Source organism: Candida pseudojiufengensis (genome assembly GCF_024610245.1).
Source record: "Candida pseudojiufengensis strain CBS 10847 chromosome Unknown scaffold7, whole genome shotgun sequence".
Lineage (NCBI taxonomy): Eukaryota > Fungi > Ascomycota > Pichiomycetes > Serinales > Debaryomycetaceae > Lodderomyces > Lodderomyces pseudojiufengensis.
The window spans coordinates 230,002-248,484 of record NW_026261527.1 but is presented as its reverse complement, the minus strand read 5'-3'; the positions used below and the strand labels follow the sequence as shown (position 1 = coordinate 248,484).

General features: G+C 25.7%; 8 protein-coding genes across 8 annotated transcripts; 4 read left to right on the top strand and 4 right to left on the bottom strand. All coding sequences in view use genetic code 12, as the record gives it.

Moving 5' to 3' along the window:
• Nucleotides 1-66: 66 nt before the first annotated feature.
• On the bottom strand, nucleotides 67-5,208 carry KGF55_002089 (aminophospholipid-translocating P4-type ATPase; the record flags this gene model as incomplete). Its single annotated transcript, XM_051756734.1, has 1 exon — nucleotides 67-5,208. The coding sequence occupies one exon, from the start codon at nucleotides 5,206-5,208 to the stop codon at nucleotides 67-69; it is 5,142 nt and encodes a 1,713-aa protein (XP_051615077.1).
• A 1,685-nt stretch (nucleotides 5,209-6,893) lies between these two features.
• On the bottom strand, nucleotides 6,894-7,352 carry KGF55_002088 (E2 ubiquitin-conjugating protein; the record flags this gene model as incomplete). The annotated part of the gene is made up of 1 exon (XM_051756733.1): nucleotides 6,894-7,352. The coding sequence occupies one exon, from the start codon at nucleotides 7,350-7,352 to the stop codon at nucleotides 6,894-6,896; it is 459 nt and encodes a 152-aa protein (XP_051615076.1).
• Nucleotides 7,353-7,846: 494 nt separating this feature from the next.
• Nucleotides 7,847-8,155, top strand: KGF55_002087 (uncharacterized protein; the record flags this gene model as incomplete). The annotated part of the gene is made up of 1 exon (XM_051756732.1): nucleotides 7,847-8,155. The coding sequence occupies one exon, from the start codon at nucleotides 7,847-7,849 to the stop codon at nucleotides 8,153-8,155; it is 309 nt and encodes a 102-aa protein (XP_051615075.1).
• A 526-nt stretch (nucleotides 8,156-8,681) lies between these two features.
• KGF55_002086 (coatomer subunit epsilon) lies at nucleotides 8,682-9,689 on the top strand (the record flags this gene model as incomplete). The annotated part of the gene is made up of 1 exon (XM_051756730.1): nucleotides 8,682-9,689. The coding sequence occupies one exon, from the start codon at nucleotides 8,682-8,684 to the stop codon at nucleotides 9,687-9,689; it is 1,008 nt and encodes a 335-aa protein (XP_051615074.1).
• A 104-nt stretch (nucleotides 9,690-9,793) lies between these two features.
• Nucleotides 9,794-11,137, bottom strand: CDC11 (septin; the record flags this gene model as incomplete). The annotated part of the gene is made up of 1 exon (XM_051756729.1): nucleotides 9,794-11,137. The coding sequence occupies one exon, from the start codon at nucleotides 11,135-11,137 to the stop codon at nucleotides 9,794-9,796; it is 1,344 nt and encodes a 447-aa protein (XP_051615073.1).
• A 1,047-nt stretch (nucleotides 11,138-12,184) lies between these two features.
• Nucleotides 12,185-12,709, top strand: KGF55_002084 (uncharacterized protein; the record flags this gene model as incomplete). Its single annotated transcript, XM_051756728.1, has 1 exon — nucleotides 12,185-12,709. The coding sequence occupies one exon, from the start codon at nucleotides 12,185-12,187 to the stop codon at nucleotides 12,707-12,709; it is 525 nt and encodes a 174-aa protein (XP_051615072.1).
• Nucleotides 12,710-12,765: 56 nt separating this feature from the next.
• Nucleotides 12,766-13,461, bottom strand: KGF55_002083 (palmitoyl-(protein) hydrolase; the record flags this gene model as incomplete). The annotated part of the gene is made up of 1 exon (XM_051756727.1): nucleotides 12,766-13,461. The coding sequence occupies one exon, from the start codon at nucleotides 13,459-13,461 to the stop codon at nucleotides 12,766-12,768; it is 696 nt and encodes a 231-aa protein (XP_051615071.1).
• Nucleotides 13,462-16,158: 2,697 nt separating this feature from the next.
• On the top strand, nucleotides 16,159-16,893 carry KGF55_002082 (MARVEL domain-containing protein; the record flags this gene model as incomplete). Its single annotated transcript, XM_051756726.1, has 1 exon — nucleotides 16,159-16,893. One exon carries the CDS (start codon nucleotides 16,159-16,161, stop codon nucleotides 16,891-16,893), a length of 735 nt encoding a protein of 244 aa, XP_051615070.1.
• Between the last annotated feature and the right edge of the window lie 1,590 nt (nucleotides 16,894-18,483).

Here is an 18,483-nt window from a genome sequence, read left to right as displayed (position 1 = left end):
AAAGAGGAACTAAAACCCCGAAATTAATTAATTTATACATTCTTCTAATGAACGTGTATATTCTATCTATTTATACATTGATGAAACTCTCTTATTATTATTATTATCATTACTAATTGAAAGTCTATTATCAGTATTAAAATCATCTAAAGGAATTTCTTCAGTTTGTAAAGTATTTGGTAATGAATCAACAGTTTGATTATTATAAGTATTATTATTATTTATAAAATAATTATCGGAATTACTTCTTTTTTGAAATATTCTTTTCATTGCTCCTGAAGTTTTTCTTCTTAATGGTGACATTAATATTCCTGGTGGTGGAGTTGGTGGTTGATATGTTTTATTATTTAATTGATCAAAAATATCTTTTCTATTATACAGATCTTCTTCTTCATCATTTGATGAATTTGTTTTTATAGGTTCATTCAGTTTTCTTTTAAATGAATTACTACCCATTGACATTCTATTTAAAGCATTTGTTGAATAAGAACTTATTTTTTGTCTATCAGGATCAGTTGGATCATAATTTATTGGATAAGCATCAAAATCACCTCTTTGAATACATTCTCTTATAATATCAATATCTTTTGGCCAATAAATTTTTTGAACAAAATCATAAAAAAATCTTGGAATTAAACAACATAATATACCAATAAACATACAAGCCCAAAAACTTGTCATTCCAAATACTTCTGGAGCAGCTTTATAAAATTCTCCACTTGATGATACTGTTGTTGTCCATAATCCAGTCCATATAAATATAATTAAAATTGATATAGCAACAATTAATGAACTTAACCAATCCCATCTATATTGATGAAATAATAAATAACAATTACATGAAATACAAGCAATACAAGTAACAATTATACCCATCCAAAATCTATGATCAACTGGTTTACCATTCATATTTGGAAAAGCCATTAAATATAATAAATATGGGAAAAAAAATGATATAGCAGATTGATATATTCCATCAAGACAATATAAATAAAATTTTAAATCACTCATTTCATTTCTTAAAATTCCTGATCTATATAATTGTGGTACTAACATTGAAACTTTTGCATCAACATCTTGATCAAATATTCCCAAAAAAATAATTGGTAATGAAGTAAATGCTAAATTATAAAACATAAGATAAGTAAATTCAAATAAATAAGTACCATCAAAATCACAATATATTCCATACCAAAATAATGCAATATTAAAAATTATATTTTTATAAAAAAAACTTGGAATCATTTCACTAAATCTTTTATAAGACCATCTACCATGAGTTAATAATAATCTTGCTAAAAATCTAAATTGTCCAATTGCAAAATCTGATGACATTACTGCTTGTCTACCTTCTTCTCCTGCTATTCCAACTCCAACATCTGCTGCTTGAATCATTGCAACATCATTTGATCCATCCCCTATGGCTAAAGTCATTACATCTAAAGTATCTTTAACTAATTTAACAACTGCTGCTTTTTGAGCTGGTGAAACTCTACAACATAAAACAGCTCGACATTTTTTACATAATAATAAAAATTTTCTTTTTGTATCAACATTTAATAAAGCAATTTTTAAAGCATCACCATCAATAACTATACCAAATCTTTCATCTGGTGGTGTATGATCTCCTATTGCATTATCTTGATCTTCATAAGATCCAATTGAATTAAAATGATTTTGTAAATAATATGATATAATAGTATCAATAATTTGAGCTTCTCCATTACCAAATCCAAAATTTATATTACCTAAATTTTTCATTTCTTCTTCTGAATAAGAAGTTTTTATAACTAATAAATTCATATCATTACCTAATAAATTACAAGAAAATCCAATATTTATTGCAGTTTCAACTTTATCACCAGTTAATACCCATAATTTTATACCAGCATCAGCTAATAATTGAATTGCATCTGGTACTCCATTTTGTAATCTATCTTCAATAGCAGTACCACCTAATAAAATTAATTCTCTTTCTATTGAATCTGCAACTGATTCCATTTTATCTTCTCTATTTTCTAATGCTGAAGCAGCAATTTGATGACGTTTATTCCATTCAAGGTATTGTGACCATGAAATTTCTCTTTCTGCAATACATAAAGTTCTTAACCCTTCAGTTGCATATTCTTCTAAATGTTTTGCAGTTGATTCTAACATTATTGGATCATTATAATCTTTTGATAATCTTTCATAAATTATGGAATCAGCACCTTTACAAATTAATAAAGCTCTTGGTTCATCTTCTGGATTTTCTGGTGGAATTTTAATTATACAACTCATTCTTTTCCTTGTTGAATTAAATTCTAAAGTATTTAAAACTTGATATTCTTTTGTTATACCTAATTCATCAACTAAAAATCCCTTTTTTGTTGTACCTTTAAAATTGAAACCCAAAGATCTTGCTGTACCAACTAATGCTGCTTCATCTGGTGATTGAGCTTTTAAAATTAATTTATGAGGATTTTTATTACTTTGTTCAGTTAATACTGAATGACATAAAGCTAAAGCTAACATAAAATGATGATTACAATCTTGTTGTTCTTCACCATTTTTTCCCTCTAAATCATCAATAAATTTCAGTGAAATAAAAGTTAATTCATCATCATATGTTTGATTCTTGGAAATTTCATGTAACTTCTCAAGCATTACATCTTTATCTTGACGTATAATTTCTCTTTCTTGTATAGCTTCAGTTTCAACATCAATACCCATACGTTTTCTTAACCCAGCTAATGCTTCAGTATATGCTAAACCATAAGATTTACCATTTATTGTACATTTTTTAAATTCCATAACATTTTGAGTTAATGTTCCAGTTTTATCACTAAATACATATTCAATTTGTCCTAAATCATCACTAATTGACCAAGATTTTGGAGTACATGGAAAATCTAAATTTGGATAATACATCATAACATCTGAATATATAAAATAAGCTTGAGCAGTTTTAATAATTTCAATTGTTATATATAAAGAAATTGGAACTAATGATTGATATAATATTAATGAAACAAAAAATCCAACTAATCCATTTAATGCTGGAGTACCTGCAATTGTACCAAATTCAAAATAATCTCTTGAAGTTCCTGTTTTTCTATAATAAAATCCATTTATCATTGCTGATATAAAACATATTATAAATAATAATAAAAAATTTAATAATACATAATAATTTAATTCTCTTGAAATTCTTGATTGTTTTGTTGGTGTAACTCCAGCATTTAACATTATTTTTGTATCATCACCAGTAAATACTACAATTCCAATTACCCATTTTGTATTTCTTAAACTACAACCTCTTAATAATAAATTATTTATTGTAATTGGCTCTTGATTTTCTTCACCATTTCTTGAAATATACTTTAAATTTCCTTCATAAGAATATAAATTTGAATGAGGACCTTCAGATTCAATTTCAAATGAATGAGTCATTAAATCATCTGCTTTTGTAACTTTATCATTAACAGAAGAATATTTTAAAGCTTGTTTAACTTTTAAATTTGTTTCACCATCTAAATTTTTAGTTTCAACAAAACATCCATTATCATCATCACTTGTTGATAATATTACTAAATCTGCTGGTATTTCATCATTATTATAAATTCTTAAAATATCTCCAACTTTAACATCTTTCCAATATTTTTTAACAAATTTTAAAACTTTTGGATGATAATGATGACTTTCTCTACGTTGTTGCTGAAATGATTTACGTAATGTATCACCAAATGGATTGTGATCTTGATTAGTTGTTGTTGGTGTTAAAATATCACTATCGAATGATTTTCTACCTTGTTCTTGTTCTTGTATATTATTTTGTTCATTATATTTTTGTCTTTCTTTATTAGCTCTACCTTCTTTTGTTAAATTTCTTTTCAGTGCTCCCCATACTTTTAGGAGCAATCTTGAATTCCATTTTTTATATCTTCTCCAAAGTGATATAGTTTCATCATCAACATTTTGATTTTCATAATGATATGAAGAATTTTCATTAACTTGTTCTAATATATGAGTATGTTGATTATTTACTTCTAAATCAGTTATTGTTCTTCTTGAATCTTCTATAGCATCTTTTATAGCAGTTATAATAACAATAACAATTAATGGAACAGCAGCTAATACAGGAGATGGTACACCAAATATATCAAAAGCTCCTAATATAATTAAAATTAAAAAATAAATATTTGCAATATTATGAAAAAATTGATTAAAAATATTTTTTGGTAAAAATGTTAATGGAGTATATTTTGTAGTTCTTATTTTATTTCTTGGATAATTTGTTATTGGTTTCCCCAGTTCAGGATCTAAAAATTCTGATGGTAATGATCTATTAAATACAATTGTTCTTTTTTCTTGCTTTCGATTCCTCAGATCTTGAGCATCTGGATCTATTATATCTGAATCTGAATCATTTCTATGATGAGATTCAGGAAATTCAATTGAATGAGTATTTGGTTTTCGAATAGATTTTATTCTACCTTTTAACAGTTTATGATGATGTTTGTTGTGGTTATGATGTGGATGTAGTATTTTCTTTAATGTTTTAGATCGACTTACATTTTCCTTTTTAGGTCTTCCTTGTTTATTTCTAGTTGTGCCCCATCTATGTCTTTTTGTTGGTCCATCAATATGATTATAATCATCATTATTATTATCATTATTAATATCTAAATCTTCCATAGGTTCATCTTCTTGAGAAGAAAATTCTTCTGTTCTTTCATGTTCTTCTGTAATTTTTGTTGGTTTTTCAAATAATTGATCTTCTAGTATAGTATCATATTGATCTAAAAATGGTGATTTTGTTTGTTTTGATCCATTATTTGACAGTGATGAAGAAGAAATTGGTGGAGTTGCAGGTATATAAGGTGATTCATTATTTAGATTATTATTATTATGACTATTTCCATTATTATGATTTGGTGGTAATTGAAATCTAAGTGATGAAGATCTACCACCTTCAAATTTATCAGTATTTAATTGAGGAGTTGGAGGCATTGAATCATCACTAAAAGTATGATCTATATTTGAGTTATTGTTATATTGTCTATTATTAAATTCGTCTTCATTAGGTGATTGTAATATTGAAGAGTTGTCCGCATCAAAACTTTCATTTGGATCACTAAACGGACTTAATTGATTACTATCATTATTATTATTATTATTATCTTCTTTATTATCCTTCCTTCTTGATTTTTTACCAGAATTGGGCATTATCTCATTAAATGGTATGTCTCAGGTTTTTGATGATTCCAAGTTCCCTTTGGTTTTATTGTAGTAGTGATGGTGATAATAATGGTTGGTAAGGTATTTCAATGAATGCCAAACAGTCAATAAGGTTGATTGAAAAATTGGTTGTAAAAATAATATAATTTATTATAATTAAGATCTAAATCAATCTTGAAATCGTTTTTAATAAAATTTATTTTTTTCAATCTAATCCGATCTGAATAATTTTTTTTTTTTTTGAGAAAGGGTTGTTGAAGATATTTGAAGGTTTATCTCTTACTAGGAATGAACAAACTTGAATGAAACGATGAATAGTTGTAAGTTGATGATAATAAGGATATGATGCAAAAGAAGTATTAGTTTAAAAGTTTTACAAATTAAAAGAGATGTTACTAATTTTAAACCATAATATTGTTATGTACTACTTAGTACTACTGTATACATTTAAGTAAGTAAGTTCGTATTATAAAACATAATTAATTCCGAGTTTTGTACTTCATTTTTTTAACCAAGAGAGAGAGATATTTTTAAAGAAGTTCGGATATTAAATTTTTTATAAAGATCTTATAGCTCATAACTCTACCACTTTGAACGTGTTAACAGAAAAGTAGAAGAGATTGCTAAGGCTGTAAAACAAGATGGATCCATCCTCAATGTAAGAAGTTTCTTTTAACTTTAAAACGATAGAGTGACGTTGGGATCAATAGAGAGAAGGTTACGGGAGGTTAAACTAAAGTAGTTTTCAATATACCCGTCATTTATTTAATGGGAAAAGCGGTTATAAATATTTTTTATACATTTAACATTTAGAGTATTAATTTATTAGTAATGTAAGACATTTTTGTAACTACGATACACCTAACTATCATCACATTATAGGTACGTCTGACAGTATTATTTAGTTCATCGATAAATCTAAAATATAAATGATCCTTTAAATCTATAATTTTAATGAACCAATAACGACTTGTAATTCGATGATAGTTATGATCGTTTGTTTCTTTTATGAAACAAGCTTTTCAAAAATTTTTAGATTTAATTTTTGTTTAAATCCATCAATTAAATTAGAATTCAAAAGAAGTTGCTATAATTTTAAATGAACAGCCTTCAATAGTACTAAGGATTGATTAAACTATTTTTGGGCTTATCTGATCTCAATTGTCTATCACTTAATTACCATTTTAGTAAACTTCATTCCTAATTCAGACCTGAGTTCAGGGGATGGTTGCAAAATTGTGGTTAATTCATTATAAAACCAAATTGGTCAAGTATCAGATCACATTACATAGCTAAACTACTATTGTTACCCGATATCGCACATTGCTGTTAAAGCTACATATGTCAAATTAGGACATAATGCTGTTGTAAGAGTTTAAATCTCGTAAATATGTTTGAAGTATATGTAATTCAAAGCTTGTAGATAAACTACACCTCAAACCTAAGCGTATATAGCTCCTTCGGCGCGTGGCTTTGTAATGCTTAGGTCTGAAACAATTTGATTATACACAAACTTTAAAAATCCTGTAACTTTTAAATACAATCGATAAGACCTCATACATAGCCATAAGTGAAGACAAACGAGGTAAGATTGGAATTAAAAGTGAGTTTTCAAAGTAAAAAGATTTCATTTCTATTTCATTATCAATGCTATTAATATATTTGTTTCTTCTTTATTCTTTCTTCGTAGCATATTTCACTGTCCATTCTTGAGCAACTTGTACAGCTTTTTTTTCATCTTTTTTCCAATCTTCAGCAACATCATTAGCTAAAGGATCATCAGGATTAGGTGCACCTAATAAAGCCTGTATACTTAATAATATAGTTCTAATTTGTAAAGCAGGTGACCAATTATCTTTTAAAACATCTAAACAAATTCTACCTAATTTATCAATATTTGGATGATAAATTTTTGTTAAAAATCTTACTTTTGGTGCACACATTGGATAATCATCTGGTAAATATAATTCTAAATTAAATATACCATTTGCATAAGGTGATTGATTTGGTCCATCTATTGTAACATTAAAATGTCGAAGATTATCTTCTGATGGAATTGCTGTTATTCCTGGAACTGGATCACTTACTAATCTTTCTGTTTCTTTTAATATTCTTTTTGGAAGAGCAGCCATCTTTAGATTTTCAATAGTTTTTCAATACTTTTTGATCAAATTTTGAATTGTGGAGGAACTGTGGTATGGAAAATATTTCTAAATATGAGAATATTGAATGAGCGGATATTAAAACTGGAAGGATGCTATATGCAAGTGAAATCAAAAAAATCTGAATCTATTGTTTCGAGTTTGATGTTTGAAATGACTTGAAAGACAAATGATTGTTGGTTACAACTTGATTCAGTCAAAAAGAACTTATCTGATTTATAATATAAAATGATTCTAATATTATCAAATCCAAAAGTCGTGTGAGATTGTGATAAATTTTGTACTACCAAATAAATTTACGGAGAAATTAATTTTAGTAGAAAATCTGATACACAGCAAAATAGAATATAAAAGATTCATTTCAAATGATATAAAACTATACAATATACCCAACCACAGAAAAGAAAAGTTTTTTACAATTAGTCAATTCTCAATTAACATACCAAAACCACTCAATTACAAAAATGAGACAAAATTTACCACAAGGATCACCAATGTCTCATAAATTTATAGTAGGAACAATAGCTATATTATTAGGTGGATATGTAACTTATAAATCTGGATCAGATTTTCAATTTGTTAAATTTGAACCTCATTCACCTGAAGAAATTGAAAAAAGAAAAAAAGAAAAATTTCAAACTAAAATGACTTTTAAAGATACTACTACTTTAGATTTAACTCCAGAAGCAAAAGAAAGAATTATGAAAAAAGTTAAGGAGAAACAAGCTAAAGAATTGGAAAAGAATCATGAAAGAGATCAAGGAAGTAATTAAAATTTAACTAGAAGCTTGGGACAAAATATGAAGCAAATGAATAATGTGTTCCTCTAGTTCCAAATTCATCATTGATGATGATAAATACTTTTCAATTCGCCAAAAGTCGAGAAAAGTTGAAACCTGAGCTGCCGATAAGGTTCATACAAGGAACTTCACAGCTTGAACTAATCACTGTTTCATAATAAATAATGTGATCGAAATTACAAGTCAGACGAAAGCCAGAATTTTGCTCCAAATTCAAAAAACCTCAGTCAAGTAATACATTTGAGTCTTTTGGTATCTATTTTGATAGAAATGATTTACATCTACGTACTTTTCGAATCGCTTCCTAAGTAGTTTATGAAATTCATGTTAGTTGTAAATATGTATATAAAAATTGGTAGCCTCTCTGTATTGAAAAAATCTTAAGTATTTAATTAGAGTAATAATACAAAATCAAATATTTGTCTCGTGTTTGAACAACCAACTAATCTATTTTAACAACACATTCAATTTCAATAACCCACTTAACGAACACAACACAATGGATTCTTTTTCAGATTCTGGAGAATTATACCTAATAAGATATCAATTCTATACAAATCAACATGAAAAAGTAACAAATTATAATTTAGAAGATTTTTCACCTGAAAATCAATTAAAAGTCCTTGAATATATAATAAGATCAACAATTGAATTAAATTTAGATGCTTCAAATTTAATTGAAAATGGTAGAAGTATATTTCCAGATGATTTAAATGTTTTTCAAGTATTACAAGCATGGAATGATTTACATGATTTTGGAACAGATGATTCAACATATTTTGAAGATTTAAAAGAAGCAAAATTTGAATTACAAGCTATTTTAACAACTTTTTATTTAGTTAAATTTGAAAAAGATTTAAATCAAGCTATAATTTTTTTAAATGATTATTTAGAAAATTTAAATATTTCAACAAAATATAATGAAATTGAAATATATTTAATTTTAATTCAATTAAATTTAATCAGGGGAAATTATTCCAACGTTAAAAAAATTTTTATGCAATTAAATCAATTTCCTGAATTTGTTAAAGATAATATTATATATCAAATTATTGAAAGTTGGGTAAAATCAATTCAAAATGGTAATGAAAATTTAAATAATTGTTTTTATTTTTATGATGAAATTTTAAATAATTCTTTTAATGATGATGATATAAAGGGAAAAATTCATAATTTAATTATTTTATTTATTTTAAATTTACAATTAAAACATTATCCTGAATCTCAAGAAATTTTAAAACAAATTGAAAATATAAAATTAGACTATGAACAATTGTCAAAAGAAAATGATAATAATAACTCAATTAAATTTAAAGATGATGAATTGGATAATTTATTAGCTAATCAAATTACTTTAGATAGATTAATTAATTTTGGTAATGAAAGTGAAAAATTATTAGAAGAATTAAAAAAAATTAATGGAGAACATGAATTAATTAAAGATGAAGCTTCCAAAAATGAATTATTTGATTCAATAGTTACAAAATATCAAACTACAGCTGTTTAGAGTATCAATATACAGAAACATTGTTTAGTAAAACTAGTCATATCAATTGTAGAATAGAAGAAAACAGGATAATACACAAAAAAATTAACTACCACTAACAATTTTTAATCATCTTCAACTTTTATAACATCACCATTTTCATTTAATTTTAAACCTTCAGCTAATAATCTTTTTTCAATTTCTTTTAATTCATTTTCTCTTTCTAATAATTCTTGTCTTTTTGTAATTAAATCTTGATGAACTCTTTCTTCAAATTTTTTTAATCTTTCTTCTTCTAATTTAATTTGTTCTTCTTTCATTAAATAATCAGATGATTGACCATTATTTTTATCATTATGATTGACTGAGTTATGATTATGATGATGATGATATCCATTTCCATTTGATCCTCCATGACCATTTGATCCATTCAAATCAAGGTTTTGTTGACTTGTTGTTGTATATGATCTAGAACTTCCTTCATCATCTGAATTATTTTTATTCATATATTGAAAAGTTTTTCCAGATAATGCTTCAGTTCTATAATTTTCATAAATTTGATCATGAGTTATATCTTTAAATTCATTTAAATGAGTAATTAATAAAACATTTTTTAAAATTGTAAAATCATTAATATCTGAATTATCAATATTTATAGGTTTTAATTCATTATTTAATACTCTTAATTTTATAATATCATCAACATCTTCATTTTCATCATTTGTTGTTGTACCATTTGTAACTGGATTTCTTCTATATTCATTTGCTCCAATAACAGCAAAAGGTAATAAAGAATTTAAATATTTATTATATTCAATAATTTCATCATCAATATAATCTGATTCATATTCATATTCATTAAATTTATAATAATTTATACCATATTTATTTAAATCTTCTAATATTATTGTTTTATTTAATTTTAATTCAGAAGGAGTTAAAGAATCAGCTTTTGATATAATTGGAATAATATTAACTAAATTATTAATATGTTTTAAAAATTTTATATCAATTTCACTTAATCCATGACCTGTTGGATTAATTAAATATATTAATATATGAATTCTACCATCTTTAAATCTTGGATTTCTTTTAACTCTTGATTCTTCTAATAAAACTTCATCAAATTGATGTCTTATAAAATCAACAATTATTCTAAAATCTTCATTACAATTTATTTGATTTGCAAAATTTGGTGTATCTATAATATTTAAATTTATTTTATGACCTTCATTATCTTCTAATTCAACATTTTCATTTCTTAAAGTTAATTTTCTTGAAAATGGATCTTGATTTATTGTTGATGATGTTTGAACTATTGAATTACCTCCACATAATGTATTAATTAAAGTTGATCTACCTGATCCACTTTCTCCAACAATCATTATTGAGAAGTTAATAGATTTTTTTAAAGTTTTTCTTTTTCTTAAAGCTGATGATGATATATTATTGTCTAGTGAATAGTTCATATTGAATGTATGTTGGTTGTTGAGATTAGGGAGAATTAGATTAGGTTAAAAATGTTTAAAAAATTGAATTGTAGTGTTAGTTGAGTGATTTGACTTTTAATGAGACCTTACGTGGAATATGAAAGTAATTTATTTAATTGATATGATGAATATATTTGGTTGTAAAAAGTGATTATTAGATCTATGAATCTGTTAAGTTAAATCAAAAGTAAACGAAATTTTGAAATGTTAAATTTAATCACAAATAAAAAAAATTTTGATTTGAAACAACTTAAACAACAAACAAAATAGAAAACATCTCTACCTCAATAATATATAATGGAGAACATGAGACACGTCTATATATTTACATGTTTAACTAATCAAACTCAACCCAACCAACGATAAAGTTCGTCAGTCTGGCTAAATAGAAACCTCTCATCAATCGAGGTACTGTTAGGTCTTACTATTTTGATTTGGAATTAATCTTGCATATTCATGTTTTCAATTGAACTCTATACCGAAATATTTACGCGTTACATACTTTATCTATAGTTGTCTACCACATTTAGCAATATACTAACGAATATTAAAAATTTCTAAAATCACCTCAATCAAATTACATTCCAATTAGAATTCCTGATGTTACTACATACTAAATTTTATTAAAATCTTCAATATAAAAAAAATTATGAGTTTATGACCATTTGAAAAGTGTACTTTTTTACATCAGCTGAAAATTGTGTTGGATACGTTCTTAACACCGAGTTTCTTGTAAGTAAGAGAGTAAACAAGAAAATTGAAAACAGAGACATATTGTACTCAACTTTTTCAGATTGAGCTATCGACAAACCTTTATACCTTATGTTTGAATGTATTGATCAATCTTTTCTAACCTTTTTCAGTTCAAGTATCTACGTATGTGAAGAACAAGCAGCTTGGACTATGGAAATTGAAAATTGGCTACACAAAATCTCTATACAATTTTCATCTTGATTGCAGCAACTCTTTTATCTTTTATTCAAGACAAAAACTCCTCAATTCCAACCACACAACAAATCAATTGACATGTTCCAAGTATTACTAAGACAAGCTAGATCAACTAAACCAACTCAATTGAATCAACAACTTCGATTTTTAACCAAATATTCGAAAAATCCACAAATCATCATTCATGAAAATCCACCAAATCATTTTAATTTCTCATTATCTTCAAAACCAAATGCACTTACAATAGGTTCATCAACATCAAATGATCCAAAACCAGAAAATTTTCAAATAAATAATAATTTTAAAGAGCTACTTGAAAAAACATTATCAACAAAAATATATAATGATTTTACATTTATAATGGAAGCAAGTACAAATGGAGATTCATTTATGCCAATATATGATTTTAGAGAAATTCCAGAATATTCAAGACGTCCTTATATTGAAAATGTATTTGGTTATGTTCAAGTTGATAAATCTGGAAAAATTAAACCAGAAACATGGCAAAAAAATGATATGTATCAAATTTGTAGTGGGAAATCTGGTTTACCTAAATTTACTGAATATTTGTATGAAACTTTACAAGAAGAGTGTGAGAAATGATTTTAGAATAGATAGAAACGAAACAAAATGTTATTTAGTGTACTCAAATGTCTATCTTACTTCTCTACTATAGATTTTATAAATTTAACAACATCAATTAATTCTTCTTCACTTGCACTATGTGGAGTACCTTCATAAGTATGAAATTGTAAATTTTTAAAACCTAAATTTTTATAAAATTCACTTGTTTGTTTACCATAATTATAATTTATTATTGGATCAATTGTACCATGACCTTGAAAAATTGGAGTATCATAATTTATATTTTTATGATGTCTTTTTGTTATTTCATCAGTAACTCCACAAAATCCAGATAATGCAATACATCCTCCAATTTTATAATTTAATAAAGATAAAGTAGCTAATGATAATGCTGCTCCTTGACTAAAACCACCAATTATAATTTTATCAGCTGGTATATTATATTTATTAATTTGTTCATCAACTAAATCTTTTAAAACATTACAACTTTTAAAAAATCCATCAATATCTTGTTTAGCATCAGCCTTTCCCAATTCAAAAATATTAAACCAACCAGGCATTTTTGCACCATTATTTGCAGTTATTGGAATAATTGGAGCATTGGGGAAAATATAATTTATTGATTTTGAATCAGTTATAATTTTAGTTTGTTCAACTAATTGAGCAAACCAACTCCAACCTGATCCTGAATCTCCTAAACCATGAACTATAATTATTGCTGCTTTTGCTGGTGTTATTGTTGCATTTATTCTAATTGCTGAAATACTCATTATTTCTTGAATGAATAATAAATTATATATAAATTTGTATATTAAAACTAGTAGTAGAATTTTGAAATCTTTGATTTATGGAATGAATTGTCTAAGTTGAGACAGTGAAAGTTGACAATGTATTGATTGTAGTAAGTACTTATATAATAATTGGCATGGTATATTATGGAACTTATTGTGTATTTTTTGTGTTGCACAATTTTACTAAAACAATTCGTGTAAGTTGTTCAAATTTGTAAACTGATTAATTAACTTTAGTAAGTTTACTAATCGGCTTAATACTAACAGGTGAGTACCAATATTCAAAACATTTGGCTTTCCAGATCAATTTGTCAATCCCTTTCTAAATTTTCTGAATTAAAAGTGTGATGTCTATCATTGCAGACATAATAATTTTATAAAGTATTTGTCACATTAATTTTGGCTGCAAATCCTTTCACAATTAAGTAGAGTTGAGGAAATTGAAAACACGTTGGAATACCATCTTTTCCACTTAAGCAAACAAGTTATATACATATTTACTGTTCTTCTAGAGATTAATTTTAATTTCTAACAGCAGCAATACAATGTTCATTTCCCGATTAATTCAAAAACGACTAAATATGAACATTTATTGAACATCTTTGAATGAGTATAGATTGTGAACTCCACATTTAAAAATTGTTAGATGATAACAATTCATATTTATGCAGGCAAGGAGTTCTATGCCTGTGAAAAGTTTGAGCTATATTCAGCCCTGATATTTTGAGACGGTATGCATCTGTTCTGCTCTTTAATAAAATTGAGACAAAAATAAGCGAATAATTTTAGGAATCAGATACTATTAAATTAAATTTCATGAATCATATAAAATTTGCATAATTATCAAATTCCGAGTTAAAATTTTTAGATTTAGAGTATGAGAGTTTTTGCTTCTAGTAACCGTGAAAAATATTGGCTAATATATATCAGATCTTTAAAGCTCGAAATTCTCAAGATAATATTAATTTAATGTGATTGAGGAAATAGTTTATCACAAATTTTAGGTTTCAGAAAGAATCAATAGCGTTACCACATGTTGTTAACTTAATTTTAATCAATCACCGAATTATTATCCGTTTTAGTAAATTTTGGCTAGTCAGACTACTGAAACTGAGAAACGTGAATGAATTTTGAAAAATCAAAAAAAAACATCAGTCATTAAACCCAAGAAACAAATTTAGATCAAGATTAATTTGATTATCATTTATCGTGATCAAACTAAACGGATGAAAATAGCTTCGTGCAATTACCAAAACTGATAATCAAACTTAAAAAGGTCTAAAATTAGAACAAATCACAGACTCCCTACAAACTGTACCAAACTGTACTAAACAACCAATTTTTCAAGATTATTATTATTTACACTCATTGCATGAGAAACAAAAAAGTGTAAAAAACCAAGAAATATTCAGTAGTCTAATCAATCTGCATCAAAAAATAATACAATAAGGATATGATTATCTATCGATATCAATCTCTTGTCTTGTACAAACTCCCTATTAGAAACTACGATTGAAACGTATTAAAGTATATGATCAATTGGCGAGTGAGTCATAATTACCAAATTATGGTAGACTACATACCTCACTTTTGTATCTAATTGAAGCTTTTCTATAAAATCTCATGACAATACGGCTGAATACAAACGTTTATAAAATATTATATTATTAATAAAATAATTCAAGGGGGATGAAATTGTATAAAAAATAATAATTTCAATAATAATAATTTTTGGTCATTAAAATTTTTTGATTTACGAACTTTCACATTTTAGTAATTAAAATAATAGGATTGTCTGTTTATTAGATTGATCACAAGATGTATGGCATTAGAAGATGGAAAAAAAATAAAAAAAGTAACTTCTGAGACATTTTTCAGCCGTATCATCCTATAATAGCATGTCTCACAATTTGGAATGGTTCTTCTATTAATAAATCATATGAAACATTTTGTATCAAAAGCATAAGATCTCAATTAAATGAATGGAATCCACAAAATTTAATTCACAAATGTTTATAATATCTTGAAATTAAGTAATTCTACGTAAAAACTTAAGATACGTAGATACGTGAATAAATTATTACCGTATTAGATTCATAATATGCAAGATCTAAAATCTTCATATATCAACAACAGTTTACACTTTAATATATTATTATCTCCTCAATGAAGAAAAAAATATATTTAGTCTGAGACTAATTCTTCATGACGATCATTAAACTCCAAATAATCTTAATTATTAAATGATTGACGATATGGTTGTACTGTAGGATTCAAGATAATATTCATTTTAAAGTTAAGTTGAATTACATTTACTAAATTTATTCATCTTTTCTTCACAATTTTTCATAAGATTAAGATTAAAGTTAAGGGTTTTTAGTTGAATGAATGATACAAATATTTTGATTAATCATTCCAAGACAAATTAATATTTTAAAATCTTCCAAAGTTTAATTTTATGAAAAAGTAGTTTCGTTAAATGTGGGATTATAAATAAAGGATGAACGTTCCTCTTTTTTTTTCTTTTCTCCATGTTTTTTTAAATTCGTATATTTTTCAATTGTTTCACTTTTTTGATTTTTTGCACATAACAAGGGACATAATTCAATAAACAATCACTATTCATCAAATATCATTTATCAATTGCTATATCAACAAAAATAACCACAATAAACAATGCTTTCAATTTCAAAACCATTAACAAGTTATATAATTCGTGGATTACAATTTTTATTTGCAGTAATATTATTAGCAGTAAGTGCAGCATTTGAAGCCAAAATTGGTTGGAATTTTTCAAGAGTTTCATATAATATAGCAATTGCAGTTTTAACAATCTTGTATTTGGGTTATATCTTGTCAGTTTCAATTTTTTTCAAAAATCAAACTTTTCCATTACTTATAATTATTTCAGAATTTATATTTTGGATTTTTTATTTAGCTGCATGGGCATCAATTGCAGATTATATGTCATATTATTCATCATGTAATTATATTTATTATCTGAGTATTAATAATAATTATGTTTCAAATAATAATACTGCTTGTCAATTATATAGATCTATATTACCATTTGGTTTATTGAATTGGATCCTTTTTTCAATTGATTTAGTTTTAATAACAATATATATAATTATACCATTTATTAAAAATAAAATTTTTAATCAAACTTTACAACAAAAGGAATTTATTTGGGGCAGTTTATTTATTAATGGTGATATAACTAGTGGTGGATTAACAGGAACTACAGGTGGATTTATTGATGAAGAACAACAACATGGTAAATATGAAACTGAAAGTGAACCAAGTAACAGTCAAGGTCAAGTTATTGATGATACAACTACTGATGGTATTGCAACAAGTTCGGAACCTCAAGCTCAATATACAAATACCACAACTCAAGTAAATCCTTGAATTTGAATAAAATCATATTTGATTACAAAGTCTGATGCAAATAGCTGATAGTCCGCTAGTAAAGTTTTTGATACTAATCGACTCTAGATTTTATATAATTTTTTTAATACATACTTGAAGATTTGGTGCTTCATAATAAAAAGTTATATCGTAGTCACTCTGTGTACAATTTTCCAAACTTTGCAATCAATTTTTTTGCCAACTTATGTTGTTTTAAACTCAGTTGAATTGGTTCAATTGAAAATGAATCATATTGTTTTTTTTTCAACTTGCAATTTTAAAATATTTGTAGGACAGGTGGTGTAATAAATACCATGTATGTTAAAAAATCGAGGCAAAACGTTTAACTTTTCGACTCGTAAATCACAAGATAGATTGGGATCAAAAAACCTTATCACAATTTGATTGGGTACTGCTACAAATTGCGCTCCTCATAGAAAATCAATTAATTTGGATTTAAAGTATGAAATTAAAAAAAACTTCAAAATGTACGAGAAATTTGAAACACAAAATCTTAGATTTGTGTAAATCTAAAACATTAATTGACAGTAATAAATTTTATTATTTACGAACAAAAAATGTTTATTATCAATACTTCTACTCTTTTCTTTCATATGTAAATTTGTATTTCGAGGTAATAATTTTTTCAGACAGTTTACGAGACGTGCTTTAACTTGAAGTTTGAATGAAATCGATCATTACGAATGTAAACATTTTAGAATATATGTTTCTAGTACAAATAAATATGAAACACCAAGAATATTATTTGGTTATGTCAAAACTAAAAACATTCGGAACAAGAAACTTCCAAAACCATTATTGAATTAAACGAAATATTTTAAGCCATGAAAGATTATGAATCAAGGGGTAATGTCTTAATTCCTTCCATGAGAGGCTATATACAAAATTTATATTTTTGCACCACTTTATTTAATCTGCAAATTTGAGACACAAAATCAGTGTAATTAAATTTGTTTCATACGAACATGATTTTTTACAATTGTTCTAATTTTTATAGATCAAATTTCAAATCTACATCAAATGTGAAATTACCTTAAATTAAGAAGGTCCAGAATTGAATACTTGAACTATTCGTGCATTGAATCTGTATGGTGGAACACACAATCTTTAATACAGAGGGGTTTATTATTGAATCGAATTTGTATCTTTCATAAAGCTGTAAAATAAATATATTAATTGTAGTCATAGTAATCAAATGCCGTGTTAAATAAAACAATAAGAATTTGAAATACATGGAATAAATATGGCAATTGATAAGAAACTTTTGTTACATACATGAACACAATGTTATCAAATTATTGGAACATCGTTTGAGAATTATTAAGAAACTCCTTGTTGTAAATCAAATCTTATCTTTACCCCCACATTCTCATCCACTCTTTGATCTTCAAAATCTAATGCCTCAAAATTAAAATCAATTAATTATTATTCAAGTAATTTAATTTTCATGTTACGAATGCTGACATTATGCATATCTTTAATTGACAGATTCAATTATTGTCTCAAAACTCATATAAGATGAATTACATGGGTAGTGAATGATTTCATATGAGTAAATTAATTTATTTT